Raw genomic sequence first — 19,321 nt, forward strand, 5'->3', positions numbered from 1 at the left:
CAAAAAACAGATGCAGCATCCTAATCACTTTATATATCGTTTGAAATATGACGCGGTCTTGGGCGACTGTGTGTGTGTGTGTGTGTGTGTGTGGTGATTAGGATTTGCATAATTTGTCGAGCCCTAGTAATCACATACCCTTTGTGGTTTCCCTTGATATAATTAAACATCTTAATGAAATTAAGGAATTTGTTGATGCAAGGCTGAAAGGAATAATCTAAAGAGCATGTAATTAAATGAAAAAAAAAAAACACTAATTTTAGATTCAAACGTTTAATGTATATATATATAACAAATACTGAATTATTACCATGAATAAAAACGATCTAATTGGCTACATGATGACTTCGAAAACTTTTAAAAACTATAATAAATATCCATTGTTTAAAGACAATAGAAGTACTTATCAAAGTATTTTTATATTTATGTGTTTTTTAAAGTTTTTTTAAAATTTATTATTGTAAATAGAGTAAAATATGCAAGTCATCGTCCTGGCTGTTCATCATTATTATTATTATTATTATTATTATTACTACTACTACTACTACTACTACTACGTAACAACTCCAGGGAGTCCAAGGACTCATCGTGGGAGGGCACACTACGCTAGATACATCTCATCCTCTCCACTACTACTTAATTCTCCAACTACAACACTACTATCATCGACGCCATCTATCGCCCATCATCACCACCAACAATAGTATTTTTTGTCTGTGAATTACGTGTGTTCTGAAGGCCGATTTGTCTGTATGCGGGATGAAAAACCCGAGTTTCCGGGAGAAAAAATCCTGCTACCACCGTATGAGATCGGCTAACTCACCTTCAACTGAAAAATTCCATATAAGGATTCCCCTCGTCACGATGAGGATCGAACCAAGGTCTTTTCCAATCAAAGGGCGCAATTTTATAGAATACTTTTTATTTATTTATTTATTTCACTTTTATCACTGAAATGACATTTACCCAAGCTTTGGTTTTAGCATACTTGTAACAAAGAATCCTGACAAGCTTGAAAAAAAAAAAAAAAAGTTCACTTTTTAAATTCTACATCCAAAATACACGTAATCCACTTGTTTCAATACCAGTAATAAAGTCCTTGTTTAGTAAGAGTTAGCAAACAAGTTCTACTTAATTAATCGTATCAGTTTCACATTTTGTAGTTCTTATTTACTGTTCAAAATAAATTTATTAAAAGTAGGAAAGAAAGTAGGTAAGTTTACCTTTTTAGTTTCTTTGGAGTGGTTTATTGTGTTATGTTTCATTTCAGAAAGCACAAAATGAAGTCCATGAGGATTTATACACTTATTGCCGCATCCGGATTTTGTTTTGGGGGAGAAATTGTCGCCAGCCATATTACCCAGTCACTCGTTCTACTATGCGATTCGTATCACATGCTGTACAATATCATGTCTCTATTGCTTCTGATCATCAGCTACAGGGTAAGTCAACTACACGTTTATTATCTCATCTGGTCATTATAACGTAAAACTATTCGTTGTTTCACAAACCCAGTTGTAAGTCGACAAATACGCTCGACACACTTTTTATTACACCAAAGTAACTTAGTGTAAGGTCTGTCGGGATGCGTTTATTGGAATGCTAGTATGAACGAATCAACTCAGGCTATGATTGTTAATTGTGGCTGTGTGCTCTTGCCAGTTTTATATATATATATATATATATATATATATATATATATATATATATATATATATATATATATATATAAGTACTTCTTTTGCACTCAATGAAATCAGAAATCATTATAAACTAACCTGGATATCGCATGTCGAACCAGAGTGTAGTCGTAGTTTGTCGTGGGGAGATTAATGGGGATGAAAGATAAACGTTGTAGTGGGCCAAGCTTAATGATTGCGGACAGATAAATGGGGATACAAATTAAAATTGTTGTGGGTAGATGAATGGGGATTATAGATAAATCAGAGAGGAACTGATCAGTGTTTTTCTCCATTGATGAGGAAAGAGGTACAGCAACGACGTTTATCTATTATCCCCATTTATCTGCCCACAACAACTTTTATTTGTATCCCCATTTATCTGCCCGCAATCATTAAGCTCGGCACACAATAATGTTTATCTTTTATCCCCACTGCCCACGACAAACTATGACTACACTCTGGTTCGACATGCGACATCCAGGTTAGTTTAGGTTAGGTTAGTTTATAATGATTTCTGATTTCATTGAGTGCAAAAGAAGTACTTTCCTTACTTTTTGATTATAAACAACCTAACTTAACCTAACCTATGCTGTTATAATTTCTATTGAGAATGCAAACCTATATGTAAAACCTATAAACATGTTTTTATTACATTTACCAGACTCCTCTAGGAATTATTCACTTTAACCGGTTAAAGTGATTAATTCTCTTAAATTATTCACTTGAACCGGTAATTATTAATAATAACCAGATTTATCACTTTAACCCCGTAACATATATATATTACCGTAACACACACACACACACACACACACACACACACACACACACACACACACACACACACATATATATATATATATATATATATATATATATAAATCTCTGAGAGAGAATTAAATCTCTGAGAGGTTAAATAATAATCGTGTTTGTTGTGGTACACCAACACTTCGTGACTTGCCGAAAGAGACGCGTTTCCAGTAGGTGGTCGTCCCTATTTAGAAGTTTATACGCCACTCCCATTGGGCTAATTAGTCTTCTCCACACTCACCAGCAAAACAATCGTTCCTCCGCGATTATTGCTTCGAGATTACATTCACGTGGTTATTCTTTTAATAATGAGTAATATATTTTACTTTGCTTAATATAAATATTATTGGATATTATGAAATGATTATTAGAATTATTCACTTCATGTTAAAGCGAGTAATTTTTAATTCATATTTTGTATATTTGTTACGTAATTTCGGTTGGAGGATTAATGGTAATACGTGATTTGTAACAGAAGGGAAGAAGGTCTAAAAGTCATGTTTTTAGACCTCCAATATTCTTCCTGAACAGTAGCAAAAGATTAGCAGTTTGGATTATTAATTAAATATTAATTTAAGGAACCTTTCAAGGAAGTGAAAGGTTACGGAAAAAATTCCAACTAGGAAGCACAGCCCTTGATGACAAAAAATGACAACTTGAATGATGTTTGGTAGGATATGAAGCAGGCTAATGCTCAGAATATATTTTTTTTAATATGAATAAATTTATTTTGATCAGCTTAAAGTTCGTGTCACTCTAGTTTTCACTTAATAGTAGAACATAAATTTACTCCGTCACCTCTTTGATGGTTCGACCAAGAGATACTAAACGTAAGGGGAATAACTTGAATATTTTGTACTGAACTGAAATTTAAAAAAAAAAAAAAAATTAATTTAAATGAAGCGGGAATTTCAAGACGTTTTTATCTCCTCAGCAATTCTTTCGTCACCCGCCAGGTAACTCAAAAGTACCTGAAAAACTTTCCTTTTTAGGATTTTACTTATCTCAAATGTAAAATCCTAACACAAATCGCAGGTCCTGCTTTAAGCCATATTTTTCTATGAGCGTCAATTTACGCAAACAAATTTCTTAATTCATATATTTGGAAGCTTAAAATAATACTTATTTCTTAGCGCTAGAGTTGCTTTCCTGCTTCCTTACAAACTAGATATCATAACTCTGTAAGTTGAACGAAAGTATGAAAATTGAATTTCTATTCTGTATTACACTTTGTAATACATGAAATCACATTGGTTGTATTGGAGAATCATTTTACTTGCTAAATTTAATTGCATATGAGTGGGGGGAAATGACCGTTAATTCAGGAAGAATCCAAAGCCTTTACAAGGAAAGAATTTATTTGTATTTGAGAACTATCGACTGAAATGAAAATAGAATGAGTCTATTTTATGTTTAGACGAAATGTCGTTTACCTTTCACTGGGAAAGAAAAAAAAAAAATTCAAAGTCACAATTATCAGACCGATAATAAGGCAGGCTAAGCTTCTTTACATTTCGGAGAAAAAGTAAGCTACTTACTTCGCCATAAAAGGAATCAATCGCCTATCCAAGGTCATCCAATTATTCTGAAAAACGGTGCTAGCATTTAAACACAAGTGTCAATTTTTAATCTCTACATTACTTGTGCAATCAATCAATGTTTTATAAGTCATATCACATCCTGAGTTACGAAGAATCTCGGGTATTAACGACTCTCCTATCTGGCAATGAATTAAACTAATAGTTATCAGTTTAATCAGTCAGGGTGAGTTGTATGTATGGAAGTAATTCTTGATCAAGCTGTTAATAATAATAAACACCTTCTTCAGAGGGGAAGAAGGCGAAAAATATCTCCAGCCTTCCTATCCCGCGGACGTTATCATTGTAGCTAACCTAAGTAACGATATTTCAATTTTGCTACCGAACCTTCTTTGTATTAGCGGCCTGTTTGGCTCATTACTTCATTATCCAGCTATATTCCTCACTTCATTATCCAGCTATATCGTAAGATAGTGAGCTTTTCGAACATTTATCACTGTATTTTTTAATAAAACGTTAGGATAAACTTTCATAGATTTGACTCATCGATGAATTGCAATGTGGATATGAGGTTATTTAAAAAGAGTATACACTTGGTGTGTGTCATAAATATTATCTATGTATAAATATTAAAAATGCGAAATAAAGATATTCCGTTACCTAATTTGATATCAGAAGACACCTTTTATTCTTAACACACAGCTGCTTTCGTGTAGTTAAAATGTCACCTCAGTATACAGCATTCTATATAGTGCGATATGCAAATGCATTCAGTAATCCAGCGCACCGGCCCTGTTTGTGTGCGACGCACACAGGCGCTAGGATAGTAAAGGCGCCAAAGAGGAGGAAATACTTTAAAAAAAAAAAAACGTTTTTTTTAAAGTGATTTTTTATTGGAGGTGGGGGGAATAGGGGCGCCAACTAAAATTTTGCACACAGGCGCCGGACACTACTGGCGCGCCCCTGGCTGCAACTGACCGAACGTGATAATTCAGACACTGCGTTAGATCGCAGTGCATTTGTTTCGTAATCTAAAGCGTTAATCGAACAGTTCCAATTATTAGCTATTCAATCGATGTCGAAACATAAGCTGTAAGTTTTAACATGCTGTATTGCATTCATATAATGTTGTAAACATTATTATTTATAGACACAAACAAAATTTAATTTTTTCGTTTTTTCCTTGGGGATGCTGCAGTGCCGCAGTGCTTATGTACAAGCCGCCAGTGGGCAATGATGACAATTATTTTTGCACCGTTCTGCAGGCAGAAGCAGCACGTTGTTAAGTCAGGTGACTTTAGAAACCACGACAACCATGGCATCTCCTCGAATGCAATGTCCTGCCCATTTCACATTTTAAGATATCCATTCCACGCTTTTAAAAACGAAGAGGAGAACAACTGAATTTCAACATAAAATCACGAATTTCTCATTAAGGGGAAATAACAGCAAATGTTTAACACCTTCTGGTATAGCTACCGATTACGGTACGCCCACAGATGCGAGACCCTTCGGCACTTCTGCGCATGTGAAAAGAAGGAGAATCCATTCCGATAATAGGGTAATCAATCCGTATTGTGGGATGAGTTGTTTATTATTACACGTCGTAAAATTAACTTCTCTTTTATGATCATTGTAGTTTTTAAAATGGTAACTATTTTGCTTGTATAACAGTTGGAAAATTTTATTTATAAAGCACGTGATTTCGCGTGTTAGTGACCAATTAACAGACCAAGTGACCAAGTAACAAAGTGTTTTTTCTAACCTACAAATAGTTTAAAAAAAAAATATCACAACAGATTCCAAATAAATAAATAAATAAATAAATAAATAAAATAAAATATATATACAGAAAATTTACCAAAGAAAACTTTTTGATATGCGTTTTTCAAGAATCTCTTCAGAGTACAGATTTTTATGAGCGAAGCCAAGTAGTTTGAAACAGTTTGATCAGATCTGTGATGACATCTTTAAAAAAATCAGTAATGTAGTGACTATATAATAAATAAATAAAATAAAATAGAAATTTTTCCGAGAAATGAGAAAGCAAAGACTGAGCGTATGGGGGGGGGATACGATGTTGAAAGTGTATTTATATTTAGAAATTTTTAAGTTAAGATCAGCATATATATGAAATTTTTCGTTGAAAAACAAGTCTATGCATATTATTTTGTGTGTGTGTGTGTGTGTGTGTGTGTGTGTGTGTGTGTGTGTGTGTGTGTGTGTGTGTGTGTGGAGAGAGAGAGATTACAAATCTGATTTGTCCAACCATTGCATTAATTTATTCGAAATACGTTGTGATGTGTTAATATTTACTCGTTTAATCCTGTTTATATATTTTTATGAAATCTTAGTTCAAAAATATATGATTTTAGAGACATAAGATATTTCTTACAGTAGTTATTTATGGAAATTAATTAGTGAAATGAAAGAGGATTCTATTAAATAAAATAATAATAATAATAATAATAAACTGTTCCTAGGATGCAACATAATATGTGGAAACCAACGTGTTACGGTTCTGAGTTAGCTGAAAGAGAAAGCCTTGGTAACTGTTGCTATGGTTTACACTGCTATCTGTCGGAAATACATGGAACTACCGAGCAACTTTTAGACGTATAACAGAGGTCATTATTGTTGATAAATCTAAGATAAGTTTGTGTACAATAGAAGTGCATCAGTTTGATAAGGCTATTTGGCCTTGGTTCAGTGAAGTTTCACAATGCTAGAAGAGTAAATATGTAAAATAAGATAAAACTTAAACGAATTATTTAGTTAATAAAACGACCGAGTGATATGAAATAATATAAACGAAGATGGAAAGGATTTAAAGATCACAAAAAATGGTTTGTCTCATCCTGACTAGTATAATTTATCCAATTAAACATAAAAAAAATAGTAGCAAATAGCAAATCAATACCGTATTTTTTCAATTACAAGCTAACTAAATTTGTGTGTGTACAAACAGGCAGATGTTAATAGCGTTTACTATCATCAGAAAGAAACTGGATGATGTATTTTAAGATTTACTATGCAGTCCGATATAAGTGGAAGAGCTCAGCACAGCAGTATTGGAGGATGATCTCAAATATTGGAGGAATAATTTTTTTGCATATAAAATACAGTATTAGCAGTGCGAAACATATGGGTTATTTGGCAATTGACACTGTATACTTGATACCACCAGCTGAAGAAACTGGAAAATCAATATGAATGAGCTGATCTATAGTTGTACATCAAGTTCTGCTAAGAAAGCGTGGTAAGTCTAGTAAAGTCAGGACAACGTTGATGAGTATCTGATCAGAGAGGCTGGTGGCGTAGATTTTATTTAATTTTCCCTGAAGCAAGCCCATGATTCAAACTATAGAGCCATACTCCAATGGCTTCCAGATGGGTTCGTCGAAAACACAGTTTGAAAAGCATACTTGAAGGGATGAGATTTCAAGACCTCGTGGATATGTAACTGAATTTAAGGAGACAAACTGAACAATGGAAAATATTCATCGAATCAGCTCAAGAGAAATGTTTGACGAAGATAACTATAAGGTATATACAGTACTTGGTTTTAATTTCAGTACAAAAAATTCTATACGGAATATTGTTGATCTGACTTCGTATTATTACTGTAGCAAATAAAACTTGTAAATTTTATTTCACGAAAAGCCTAGTTTAGTTTTAGCGCCACTTTTCTCCATAAGAAAGTGTTCTTTAATTTCATACTGAGAAGCAGAATTGCTTGTCGATTCTTCCGATATCTGAAGTTTTTAATTCCGGTAATGATATCAAAATGTAATATTGCATCATGTTCAATTATTTTCATTTTGTCTTTGATAAAATAAAACAAAAAAGATAGAAAACACTTCATAGTTGCTTTTACTTTCTTCACGTTTCCTTCTCCTCACTATTTTGTAAAGAAAAAAAGAAACAGATCTCAATTAATGACAAAATACAGGAATAATTTGGAAACTGCTTTTTTCGTGACTAATTTTAAGCTTAATCGTGACTACTGAGATTCACTATATTACTTCCAGACAGGTGTATGATTTTGTTTTCGTGAGCCACTTCTCATAGTGCGCCATTAACTGCATATTATGCGAAACTTACAATAGATTCAAGATGCTGTATGACTAGCACAGAAATTGGCATATTTAAAAAAAAAAAAAAAAAAAAGCAGGTGCTTGCTGTAAAGATAGGAATGTCACGAATAACTATACACATCAAGAAAATATACACAAAAGATACGTGTTTCAGCATTTAATATAGGTAGTAAAAGATGACGGGAGAGTTTACTTTTGTACGCTTACACTGTTCAAAAGTGGAAAAAGAAACGAATGACACTTACAGAGGATTTGGGAATAAACAAAAACAAGTTTGTTTGTTTGTTTGTTTGTTTTCGATTAATCGAGCAATAACGGATGTCTTCCCTTCAGTTTATCGCTCTTAAGAATATAGTTCGATTTTTATTGTTGCTTCTGTTTTCTGCCCCCCCCGTCCCCCACCACCACCCAAGGTTGACTGTTTCTTGATGGAACAGATGCTGCTGCATCGGAATACTTTATTTATTTATTTATTTTATTTTGTTCTCCTTTCAACGTTTGCTCATTAGTCAGACTTCTTTCAGCGATAGCTGAGCTCGAGACTATCAATGAATCACGGCTTTTTCAGGAGAAAGTAAGGCAGACAACTGCCCCCATATCGTGGTCCTTAAACATAACAAGTGTATATTGCTAATTTCTCTGTTTTTTTTTTCAGTTTGCGTGATTTAAAAAAAAAATAATTAGAGTTTCCTGGAGAAAAATCCTACTTGTGAGTGCCAAAGAACTATCAAAAAAAAAAAAAAAAGTCCAGAAAAAGCTGCTTTCGTCTGCGACTAGAACCGAACATACAACGGGTTTTCTTCGGATGACCTATTGCTATGGACAGGCGGCATATCTACAGTGCTATATAATTATGATTCCAAATATTGAAATGTTTTAACCACCGAATCCGCTTTGACATGAATAGATATATACCAGTGATTAAATGGATGCGAAGTATCTATTGAAGTTAATTTAATCTTTGAATATTATAGAAATAATATGAATACGAAGAGTGTATTTTTGATATATATTTTCCTTGTGGCGGTAGTTAATGAATACCATCTATAATAGAAATGAAGCCATATCATTTTCAGTAAAGTAATGAGATAACTTAAGCGAAATGGAGGAAATATAAATTTTATAAACTATCGTTCCCATTTAGCTTCAATATTCTAATCATAGTTGTTTTCTAAAAAGGAAAATTGGTCATCTCTTTTGTGAACTGTATTAAAAACTTACTGTTGTGAATTAATTTTTTTTCTTTGTGCATTTTTTTATTATTATGTCTTCTAAGCTACAGAAAACTTTCTTCCATTAGGTGACCAAGGAGAAAACTTTAAAAAACACCTTCGGTTGGGCAAGAGTGGAAGTCCTCGGGATGCTCATTAACACCTTGTTTCTCAGCGCTTTCTGTTTCGCTGTTGCCGTCGAAGCAGTTCAAGTTATTGTTCATGCTTCCCATGAGAACACAGAACCACGATATCCATTATTAGTTCTAATTCTGGGCATTTTAGGACTAATTATCAATCTGATATGTTTTTTGTTAATTGGAGGTAAGTCTTTTATCTTTCCTAGTTACTCATTTATTATTACATTAATACAGAATAACTCAAATACTTTCATATTAAGTAACATTAGCTAATTTTTTTTTTTTTCCCAAAAGTTTTTAATTCATAACATATTCGTGGTTGGATCGGCTATAGCCGCCTGGCGTACACCACAATGGCAAAATGGAACCATCACACCGTGATGTTTTGCAATGGAAAGTTAAGTGAATTAGGATACCGAATAATTATTTTCTAGAAGATTAAAAGAAAATTCATTAAATAAAGAAAACTTTTATGGCAAACCCACCCGTGAAAAGTTGAAAAATATATTACAAACCCTGCTTTATCTAGGTACCAAACACAGTACTCTCTTCCTCTGTTTTTTTTTTCTTTTTTCAGGCCCACCCACGCACGCACGCACGCACGCACACACAAGATAAATATAATGCGTTTTCACTATGCGACTAACTCTTGCAAATGCAGTAATAAGTTCTGTTACGAATGTCTCTAAAATAGTTTTCATAAGTATTCATGTTTATCTTTAGGATACACACATCATCAAGGATGTTATCTCTTCATACAAGGCAGTGAGGTCCAACTAAATTACGTATTAAGGAATAAGACCGGTGCAGCCATTAACCCAAGCCTTTTGAGGAACCAAGTTCATCACAACAGACAAGATCCGAGTGGTAAATAGCAATACAATAGTGTTCATTTACTAGCTTATTTATACCATACCGTACATTAGTTCATTAGGATTAAAATTACATTTATCATACAATTAAGGAAAAAAAAAACTATATTTAAAATTATTTTTAAAAAGATTTTTAAAAATAATTTTAATGAAATTAATCGGTTTATTTATTTTACTGTTTTACAAAAGCCATTTACACAAGTGAAATCAGAAATGTATATACAGTAGATCGTTTCTATGACTTTATGGCTTTCCGGAAATGGCAGTTAAGGTATATATATATAGTGTCTGCATATGTATGGACAGAAGCAAAAAATTTAACTTTCTTATATATATATATATATATATATATATATAGTTCGAACTCTAATATGAACTATTTTATTATTGTTATTCAAGATAGTTATCTTATGGCACTATAAGAACTATGTAGTTTTACTTTCTTTTCTTCTGCACGCAAATATGTATACAATATTTTTTGACGAAAAACTTAGTTATCATATAAGAAATAAACCATGCTGATTCAGTTATTAGAAACCATTCATGTTAGTTAAAATGTTTTATTCTCGGTTGTATGCTGTGGTATCAGTCAGTCGACAACCTCCTATTGAAATATTCAGGTCGCCTCATTTCTGTGGTACGGGATTTCATACAGCCATAACATAAAATTTATTCCAGTCGTAAAAAAGGGGAATGCTTCTAATGCTTAAATCTAATCAATGGGACGGGATTTACAAGTATGGACAAAAGCGAAAATTTAAAAAAAATAATAATAATAATAATAAAAGAGCACTTAAAGGTTGTCTTCGTTGTATTTTAAATGAATTAATCTCCTTGTATACAGTGTCTGCATAAGTATGGACAGAAGCAAAAAATGAGATCAATTCATTTAAAATGAATGTTATACGGAGGTAATAGGCTTTGAAGATTGATATAATCCCCTGATCCATCGGTTGCAAAAGCGATGTTGTGTTTGGGGGGCATGTAAACAACTTTGACATCCAATGGTGTTCTTACTTCAGCAAGGTTTTGAGGATGTCCAGGGGCATAATCCAAGAGAAGCAATGCCTTGGCTGGCAAATCAATTTCTTTACAGAAGCGAAGCACGGTAGGACAAAAATAATTTGTGTACCAATCTATAACAACGTGTTGTGTAACCCAAGCTGTCTTGTTCCATTTCCAATAGACTGGCAGCATGGCTTTTAGACCCTTGAAGGCGCCTGGTGTCTGTGAATGGTACACCAACATTGGTTTAAGCTTCAAAGTTCCGGAGACATTTGCACCCAACAAAAACGGGTCTATCTTTTGCAGCTTTAAAACCTGGAAAGGAACGATCTTCACAGGAAATGAAGGTGCGTGATGGCAATTTTTTCCAGTAGAGCCCAGTCTCATCAACATTAAAAATGAGATCAGGAGGATAACTTCCTTGTTCTACACAGTCTTGAAATCTTTAGGAAAAGCAACCGCTGCCGCAACATCTGCACTTGCCACTCACCACATAATTTGACATTATGGCACTTACTTCGAGACTTAAATCTCATGAACCAACCTTTGCTTCCTAAAAAGTTTCTTCGCTTCCATCTGTCTTTTTAAGATCCTCAAAAACTGTTTTTGCTTTCTCAGTTATAACAGCCTGCATCAGAGGAATCTTTTTCTTATTCAAGTCATCCACTCATAATGATAATAATTTTTCCATTTTTTTCATGACGTTTACCCCTGCTATAACTTACATGTTTTGCATTTAGCACTGCGTAGATTGTTGCGCAGACTGTTTTATTCTGTCTGCATTTTTCATAATTGTAGTAGCAATCGATGGAGGTAAGTTCATACTTCTACAGACATTAGCACGTGTCTGCCCATCTTCCATTCTTCGAATCACCTCCATCTTCTTTTCAAGTGTGATTGATTTCCACGCCTTCTTAACACCACGTTCTGCTAACTTTTCTGCACTTCTTTTATCAGACATGGTATGTAATTAAGTACTTTATCAATTTATATACGTATGTATGTAAAAAAAAAATAAATAGAACAATTAGGTAGATGCAACAGTAAAACTATGTTTGATACATATACGTCGTAGTAGCTCGGTAAACACTCAAGCACTAGAGTGCCTGCTAGCGTCGTTTCTCAGTCAGACCACACTACAGTAAGAAAACACCCGCAGACATCACGTTATTGTAAATCGGAGTAAATTGAACCGTCTTAAACCGAAGGCTGCCTGTACTAAGTAATGGTTGGAAAACAATACATTGCGAAAATGATTATCAAAATAAACATGCAATAATTTGTTCAATTTGATTGGTTGTGAGAACGATTAAGGCGTGGTTCAGGAGCGATCATAGTACGTTATTGATTTGAATTGACAATTAACAACAAACGACTTCTCCAGTTTGCCAGATGTATTTATTTTCGTGAACAGCAACCAAAGCTGCTCTGTATAGCTAATAATGACGAAATAGTATTCTCAGAATAATATTCATGCACTTACTAACATGATTTTCTACTCCTTGAAAGGTAATCACCGATTGCGAGACTTGCTACGCGACATCTCTACATGCGTACTTGTGATTACTATAGCTGTCATCATCTACTTCGTCAAGGTATCAGTTGTTCAGTACATAGATCCCATTCTATCCTTCGTTTGTGTGGCTATTCTTTTGGCAACCACTTTCCCTTTCAGTAAGTATAACTCAATAATTATTCATATATACAGTATTAAAATATTGATACTTATTATGCACTTGCTATTTTAAACTTTGATTTTTATTTTTTATTTTTAATCTTCAATTTTATATGCATTCGTTTTGGCTCATCCCTTGTGCGTAGATCTACACTGTACCAATGCAGGCATTCAAAACCAGAACTAATAGGTTGCTTAATCCTTATTTCCATAGTCTTATGTCTGTATATTGTGTATGTGGATGAGAGGGGGAGAAATTATATATATATATATCAAAAGTTCAAAATGAGTTATAAAATATTTTATATCAAGGGATATTTTATATCCCTTGATAGATCCGGGCATCCCCTTCTGTTTGCTTCAGTTCCTTTTTATTGTGCCTCCTCTGAGACCTTGCATGAAGTTTGGCAACCGCCCAAAGAATCGGTATGATTCTTTCATCTTAAGTTTCACATTCGGCACGCCTTTGTTCTCCTCAGCTTTCTTTTCATTGTAAGTTGCCGGCCATCGGAAAGTTATTTAAATCTTTCTGACTGACTTAGCAGATGCTTACACTTAGAGCCTGCAAGCCTTTCTCATACAAACAAATTTTAATAACAATCTTTCTAATGCCGCCATGTAGATCTATTACATGCAGCTTTGGCAATAAAAACATTGCCTTTATTTTTAACATTAACATATTCTTATTAAAGCAGTATATATACAGTTAACTTCCAGAGTGTTATTTACAATAACATCTAAAACAAACTATACAGAGGCAAACAAAGTTTATTTTTGCAATATTCACATGGGACTTACCCTAAGTAAATAATCTAATGTAATGTGCTTTGGAATATTTAAGCTACAATCGAGTTTTTACAGTACCATATGACTGGTTACGTAGCAACAAATGTTTTGTACAAAAATTCGTAAAAACTGCTCACTGTTTCACTTTAGATTCTGCAGGCAAGCATTTAGCCTGCTCTTGCTGCAAAATTGTAAACATAAACAGCCGGCAATATACAATTTTTTTAAAAAATTTTTATTCGGTGTATCCGGCCTTATTTATTTTAATATTGATCAATCTGAGAATTTTTTGTTTTTACGATAAAAATTTTGTTTCTTAAAAATGAACTTATGAACTGTGCCCCGGCAGCGGCGCCCGCATGCTCTGAATGCCCGCTTCCGCCGGCCCTGGTTGCTTTTATACCATAACCGAATATAAGCAGCATAAAGATTCATTGCAGTGGATACTTAGTAAAAGTCAGGCTGCTCGCAGCTATAGAGAAAGAGACTCGGGCGCAAATAATTTCCTGCTCTTCTGTTTTCATGCTTTTGTGTATTATGTGGAAGAAAACAATAATAATAACTTGTATCCTACAATATATTATTTATGTTTCCTCTTTTAGTATAGTTTGAATATGAAATCTTAGTTTTTTAAATTTATTTACTTTTAAATTTCAGTGAAGGAGTCTGGCCTAATTTTGATGCAGGGTATTCCAACCCACGTCGACGTGAGTGGCTTAAAACAGAGAATTCTCTTAAAAGTAAGTTTACCGAACATTCTTCCGTTTTTAATCGGTGGGCAGCAGGTGTCGACCTGCTGCCCACCGATTTCCAGTTGACTGGAAATCAGTTGGCAGCACCTACTGTTTAACATAAGCAGGTGCTTATGTCTACCTGCTGTTTAACATAAGTAACTGAGACCATGGCTACTTATTATTTTAAAAGTATAGGGGTAAAGCACAGCAGTAACTATCGCCATCTCGTGATTCTAAACTGCCCTAGTTCATATTGTCTGAAACCGTGAGCGTTTCGCTTTTGTGAATAATTCCTCATATTAAGAACGATATGAGGGCACAGGATAATAATTCATCTGAATTGGAAATGATAAAAATAATGCAATGAATCTAAAACTACACTTTGTATTATAAATATATCTCATTTCGCAAGCCAATGATGTTTTGTATTGTTCTGTGTGTTTAGTTTTTAATACATCTTTATAATAATAGGACAGAATAAAAGAACTTCAAGATTTATTTTATTTTTTTGTTTTTATTAGGCATAATAGCTATGTTCTAATGATTTTGTTGGTCGTTAGCAAAGAAGAGATTTTACTCACGTCATTATTTACTTGCTGTTCGTTGATATGTTTTAATTACACATCTCTTCGTTTGCTATAATAGCCTATTATTTAAACTTACGAAAATGAAATTGAAAAGAGGGAGGGCGGTATGGGAGAATAACTGATGGTCAAATTGGTATATGTGGATTTCTGTAGCACGAATTCCACACATATGAACAAAGTTGCTTACTTCGTTAATCTACAAATTCATCTGGATCGAAAATTTTGCGATAGTATCTAGTCGGCTGTGAACTAGTTTTTCCTCTTAAGTGTAATACAGTTATAAGATTATTTTTTTATCTGAAATGCTCGGGGTTTTCCTTCTCAAACAAACAAACAAAAAAAAAATAATCGTTGTTATTTTAAGTAAACACTTACATTCAATTAAATTTGGCTCTTAACTGACAGATCCCATGAAAAGTGCAAGCCCAGTACAGAAATAGTATATTATATTACGCATTGCATCTGCAATTCTTAGAGATTTATAAGCCGTACTTCATTTAATTGAATGCAGAAAATCAAACTAAAACGAGATATTTTATTTTCAGTTCCCAGCTCTTCTCAACGTTCATGATCTGCACGTGTGGCGTCTGGCAACAACAGAAGTTATTGCTACGGCGCACATAGTTCTTCAGTCATCGTACTTGTACACATCCATTGTTGAGGACCTTTCCCAGTTCCTAAAATTAGAAGGGATCACCTTGGCAACTATACAGCCAGAATTTTATAACGTAAGTATGCGCGTTAAATTTTGAGTAGGGTCAATGTTATCAGTATCAAGTATACTGTTTATCAAGTAATTAAAATGCTGTTATCCTGATTGTCATCACAAATCAGCTATGGTTTGAATCGTAGTAGATTTGTGTGTGTGTGTGGGGGGGGGGGGGTTTGACAGCGGCTGTTTTCTGTTATCTGGAATGTGGACACTTCCAAGGACTTATTGTGGGAGGACACCCTACTCCACTACAACTTGCTGTCTCCCTTACTTAATCCTTCAGTTACATGACACTACAACCATCAACACAGCGCCATCTACCGCCTCCACCATTACTAGTATATATTATCTGTACATTCTGTAGGTTCTCGTGGCTGATTTGCCTCTATTCGGGTTGAAAAATTCAAATTTCCGGAGTTTTCCAAAATGGCATGTACCGTCATTTTTCCTACGGAGACGCCAGTATGCAGTACAGTCACTTGAACTAGTGCAAACAGTGATGGATTTTTGTAGCTACACCTATTTAAGCGATCATTTCAGTCAGGGCCGACTCTACCGATGGTGCAAGACGTGCATTTGCACGGGATGACAAAGTTAGCATAAACTATACGAAAAATAAGTGAGAAGAGCGGTAAATTAAGTTCTCGTAATTAATTTTACAGGTTAGAGCTATAAAAAATGGCAGCATTAATGTAAGAAATATTACATTAGTGGTTTTAGTTAAGTTTGCTGAAGGAGTTGCATTTAGCTTGTTCTTATAGAAATATTTAGCATAAAATGCAAGACCTTTTATCAAGAATGTTGTCATCAATTTTCATTAACAGGCGTTTATGCGTCCACGACCCTCCAAATGTCCTTGGATTTTGTAACCGCAATTTAAGAATAAGATGGTTAGTCCTATGCCTACAAGTATTCTTTTGTCTGTAAATTGAGTGTTCTACTAGTCGGTTTTCTGGTTGGGGACAAAAAAAACCTGAGTTACTGGGGGGGGGGGCTATCCTCCACTGTGTAAGACCGGATAACTCATATTTAGTAGATAAGCCCTGATAAAGATTCGTTTCCTAAACGGGTTCGTGTGGCTTGTGAGTTTCGCTATTGTGAGAATAGGCTAACGCACACATTGAGCCTACGACTGCAAACTTGCGCACAAAATGTTTACCATATGGGCTGGTAAAATTTAGAGGGAATAGAGAGAATATTAGTGAAAGTCAGCATTTCTCAGGTTCGTCGATGACATTTACAGGTTTAAATGTCCATATATATCGAGAGATAGCATTTCCGTATGTGGTGGGCATACGCAGCATGCAAAGAATAAAATCTTTTGGACGACTAGTTTGGTGAGCGGTAGATGGCGCTCGTTATAGATGAAGAACTAAGTAATAAAGACAATGGTAGCTTGCGTGGAGTGAAGTGTCCTCCCACTCTGAGACCTCAAACTCCTTGATGTAACACATAATAATAATAAGACAATCATTTTTCATTGAATTAATATTTGCTTGTATCAAAAATACTGGCATAATAATAAAAAATTCTTGTATCTACACTTTAAAATAACTGCGTGAACTTGTGTATCTCCTTCCCCCCTTTTAATCGAACCCTGTAATCATCAGTTCACAGTCTTGATACCATCTTAGTTATCTACATCTACTGTTTCCACAACTATCTAAACCAATCTCCTGACTTACATCTAGATGTGCAGTGATCACATCCGTGCGAAGAGGATCAATAACTTTCATATATGGATCAGTGTCCTTCCCAGCCAGAAATGGCACTGATGCATATTATCCTTATCATATTTAAATAAATCCTCTGCACAGCATTTTTTTACCCTTGTTTAAGTTAAGGGATATTACATCCCATATCGTTTCTTTGAAGCCTTTGGCTCTTCATATATCTAATATTTTTTTTTTCCCTTTTCATATTGATATATTTGAGTAACTGATAAGGAAACTGTATAGACATGTGGAAATGGTATTTTTATCCTTAAGAACAGGATGCATGAAAGACTAATAAGTTCGATTCTAGTTGCTGAATAAAGGAACTTTTTCTATGTCTTTCTTCGACTGGTTCCCGAGTTAGTCGATCTCTAGCAATGCCAAGTAGAATTTTTTTTTCCCTCTTGGAAACTCCAGCATAAAAAAAAAAAAAAATCCCAACAGTAAAACGGCGACTGAAAGACACCGATGATACGAGTTAGGGTCTAGGCCCACGAGATGGCAGCAGTTGTCCGCCGCACTCCCCCCCCCTGAAAAGCTTTCATTCATTGAGAACTCATTTGCTTACTACCAGTAAAGACTTGAAGGATGGAGAGTAGCTGTCAGCCCGTTTATCAAAAGTTAGTGAAGGCTAAAGGAGCCCCACCTATTCCCTCTGGTGAATAAATAATAAATAAAACATGAGAATTCCGCGGAGAAATTACGCAGACCATACCCAATGCAAGTAAAATAAATATGCTTAAGTAATGTTTAAATATCACTTTTGAAAAGTTTAATACTTATATTTAGTTGTTGATATTGTAGATATTAATAGTGTTTATACTCTTACAGGGTGAAGATAGCCTGAAAGACACCGACTGCATTCTAAAATGTGCCACCAATAACAACTGCATTCCTTTAACATGCTGTGGATCACTTCAGCTTCCAGTATCAAATCCACGTAAATGTGAAATCAAAAATCGTCGCAGTTGGGAACCTAAATTATCTGCATATTCAAAGGATAACGAGAAAATTCATTCCGTTTTTATTCGAAATGAAAACCAGTCAGATGATCAGGACTTACCTCAGTTGTCTCAATACCAGTTCCAACAGATCCTGACTTGTAGTGAGACTGAAGTTTAGTCTATTTAGTGAATATCTAGAGACTGCATTTTGGTACATAAAGCATTTATAAACCTCAAATGATCATTTTCAGTTCAGGAAAAGTTGCTCAAAAATATGTTTGAATCTCGGTATACGCATCGTTTTTAAAGTGAATTGATTATATAGTCAATACTTGGAAGGATTAGCACAGGATTTTGATCATAGGCAGAAATAAATAATATATTTCTAAACAATGGCTTCAAAGGGGGGGGAAATGTGGTTTCTGCACATGCATTTGCGACATTTTTTTTTTCACATGAAAAATGGGATGGGAAAGAAAGTTGTATAAATTGTAATATTCACGAGCAAGTACCAAGAAACCCCTTGTAATTACAAGCATCGTTGTATAAATATGTTTCTGAATGAGGTTTCCGAGTTTTTTTAGGGGGGGGGGGGAATGTCACATACCAAGAAAAGAGTATTCACATATAGTTATATAGTTAGAATGCATATAATTAGGGATGTGCCAAACCATGATTTGGCCAAAGCATACTGAATTACATTTTATAAACAAATATTATGAAAATAAATACACTAATTAAAAACTAATGAAATATTTTAATAATTTTTGTTCAAAGCCTTCGTTTACAAAATTTAATTCAATATGCTTCGGC

General features: G+C 34.3%; 1 protein-coding gene across 3 annotated transcripts in view; it reads left to right on the top strand.

Moving 5' to 3' along the window:
• Positions 1-19,072, top strand: part of LOC150092722 (proton-coupled zinc antiporter SLC30A1-like) — a 42,897-nt gene extending 23,825 nt beyond the window's left edge. For all 3 annotated transcript variants that reach the window (XM_090414616.1, XM_090414615.1, XM_090414617.1), the window contains exons 2-8: positions 1,271-1,442; positions 9,428-9,662; positions 10,202-10,345; positions 12,865-13,029; positions 14,474-14,556; positions 15,683-15,865; positions 18,396-19,072. In XM_090414616.1, coding sequence (XP_090270742.1) covers positions 1,281-1,442; positions 9,428-9,662; positions 10,202-10,345; positions 12,865-13,029; positions 14,474-14,556; positions 15,683-15,865; positions 18,396-18,686 — 1,263 coding nt within the window. In that variant the 5' untranslated portion in view covers positions 1,271-1,280 and the 3' untranslated portion in view covers positions 18,687-19,072. The remainder of the gene's footprint in view (positions 1-1,270; positions 1,443-9,427; positions 9,663-10,201; positions 10,346-12,864; positions 13,030-14,473; positions 14,557-15,682; positions 15,866-18,395) is intronic.
• Positions 19,073-19,321: the final 249 nt, after the last annotated feature.

This window comes from Typopeltis vanoorti, chromosome 25 (genome assembly GCF_054136105.1).
Source record: "Typopeltis vanoorti isolate ZY-2024b chromosome 25, IOZ_Tvanoo_1.0, whole genome shotgun sequence".
NCBI lineage: Eukaryota > Metazoa > Arthropoda > Arachnida > Uropygi > Thelyphonidae > Typopeltis > Typopeltis vanoorti.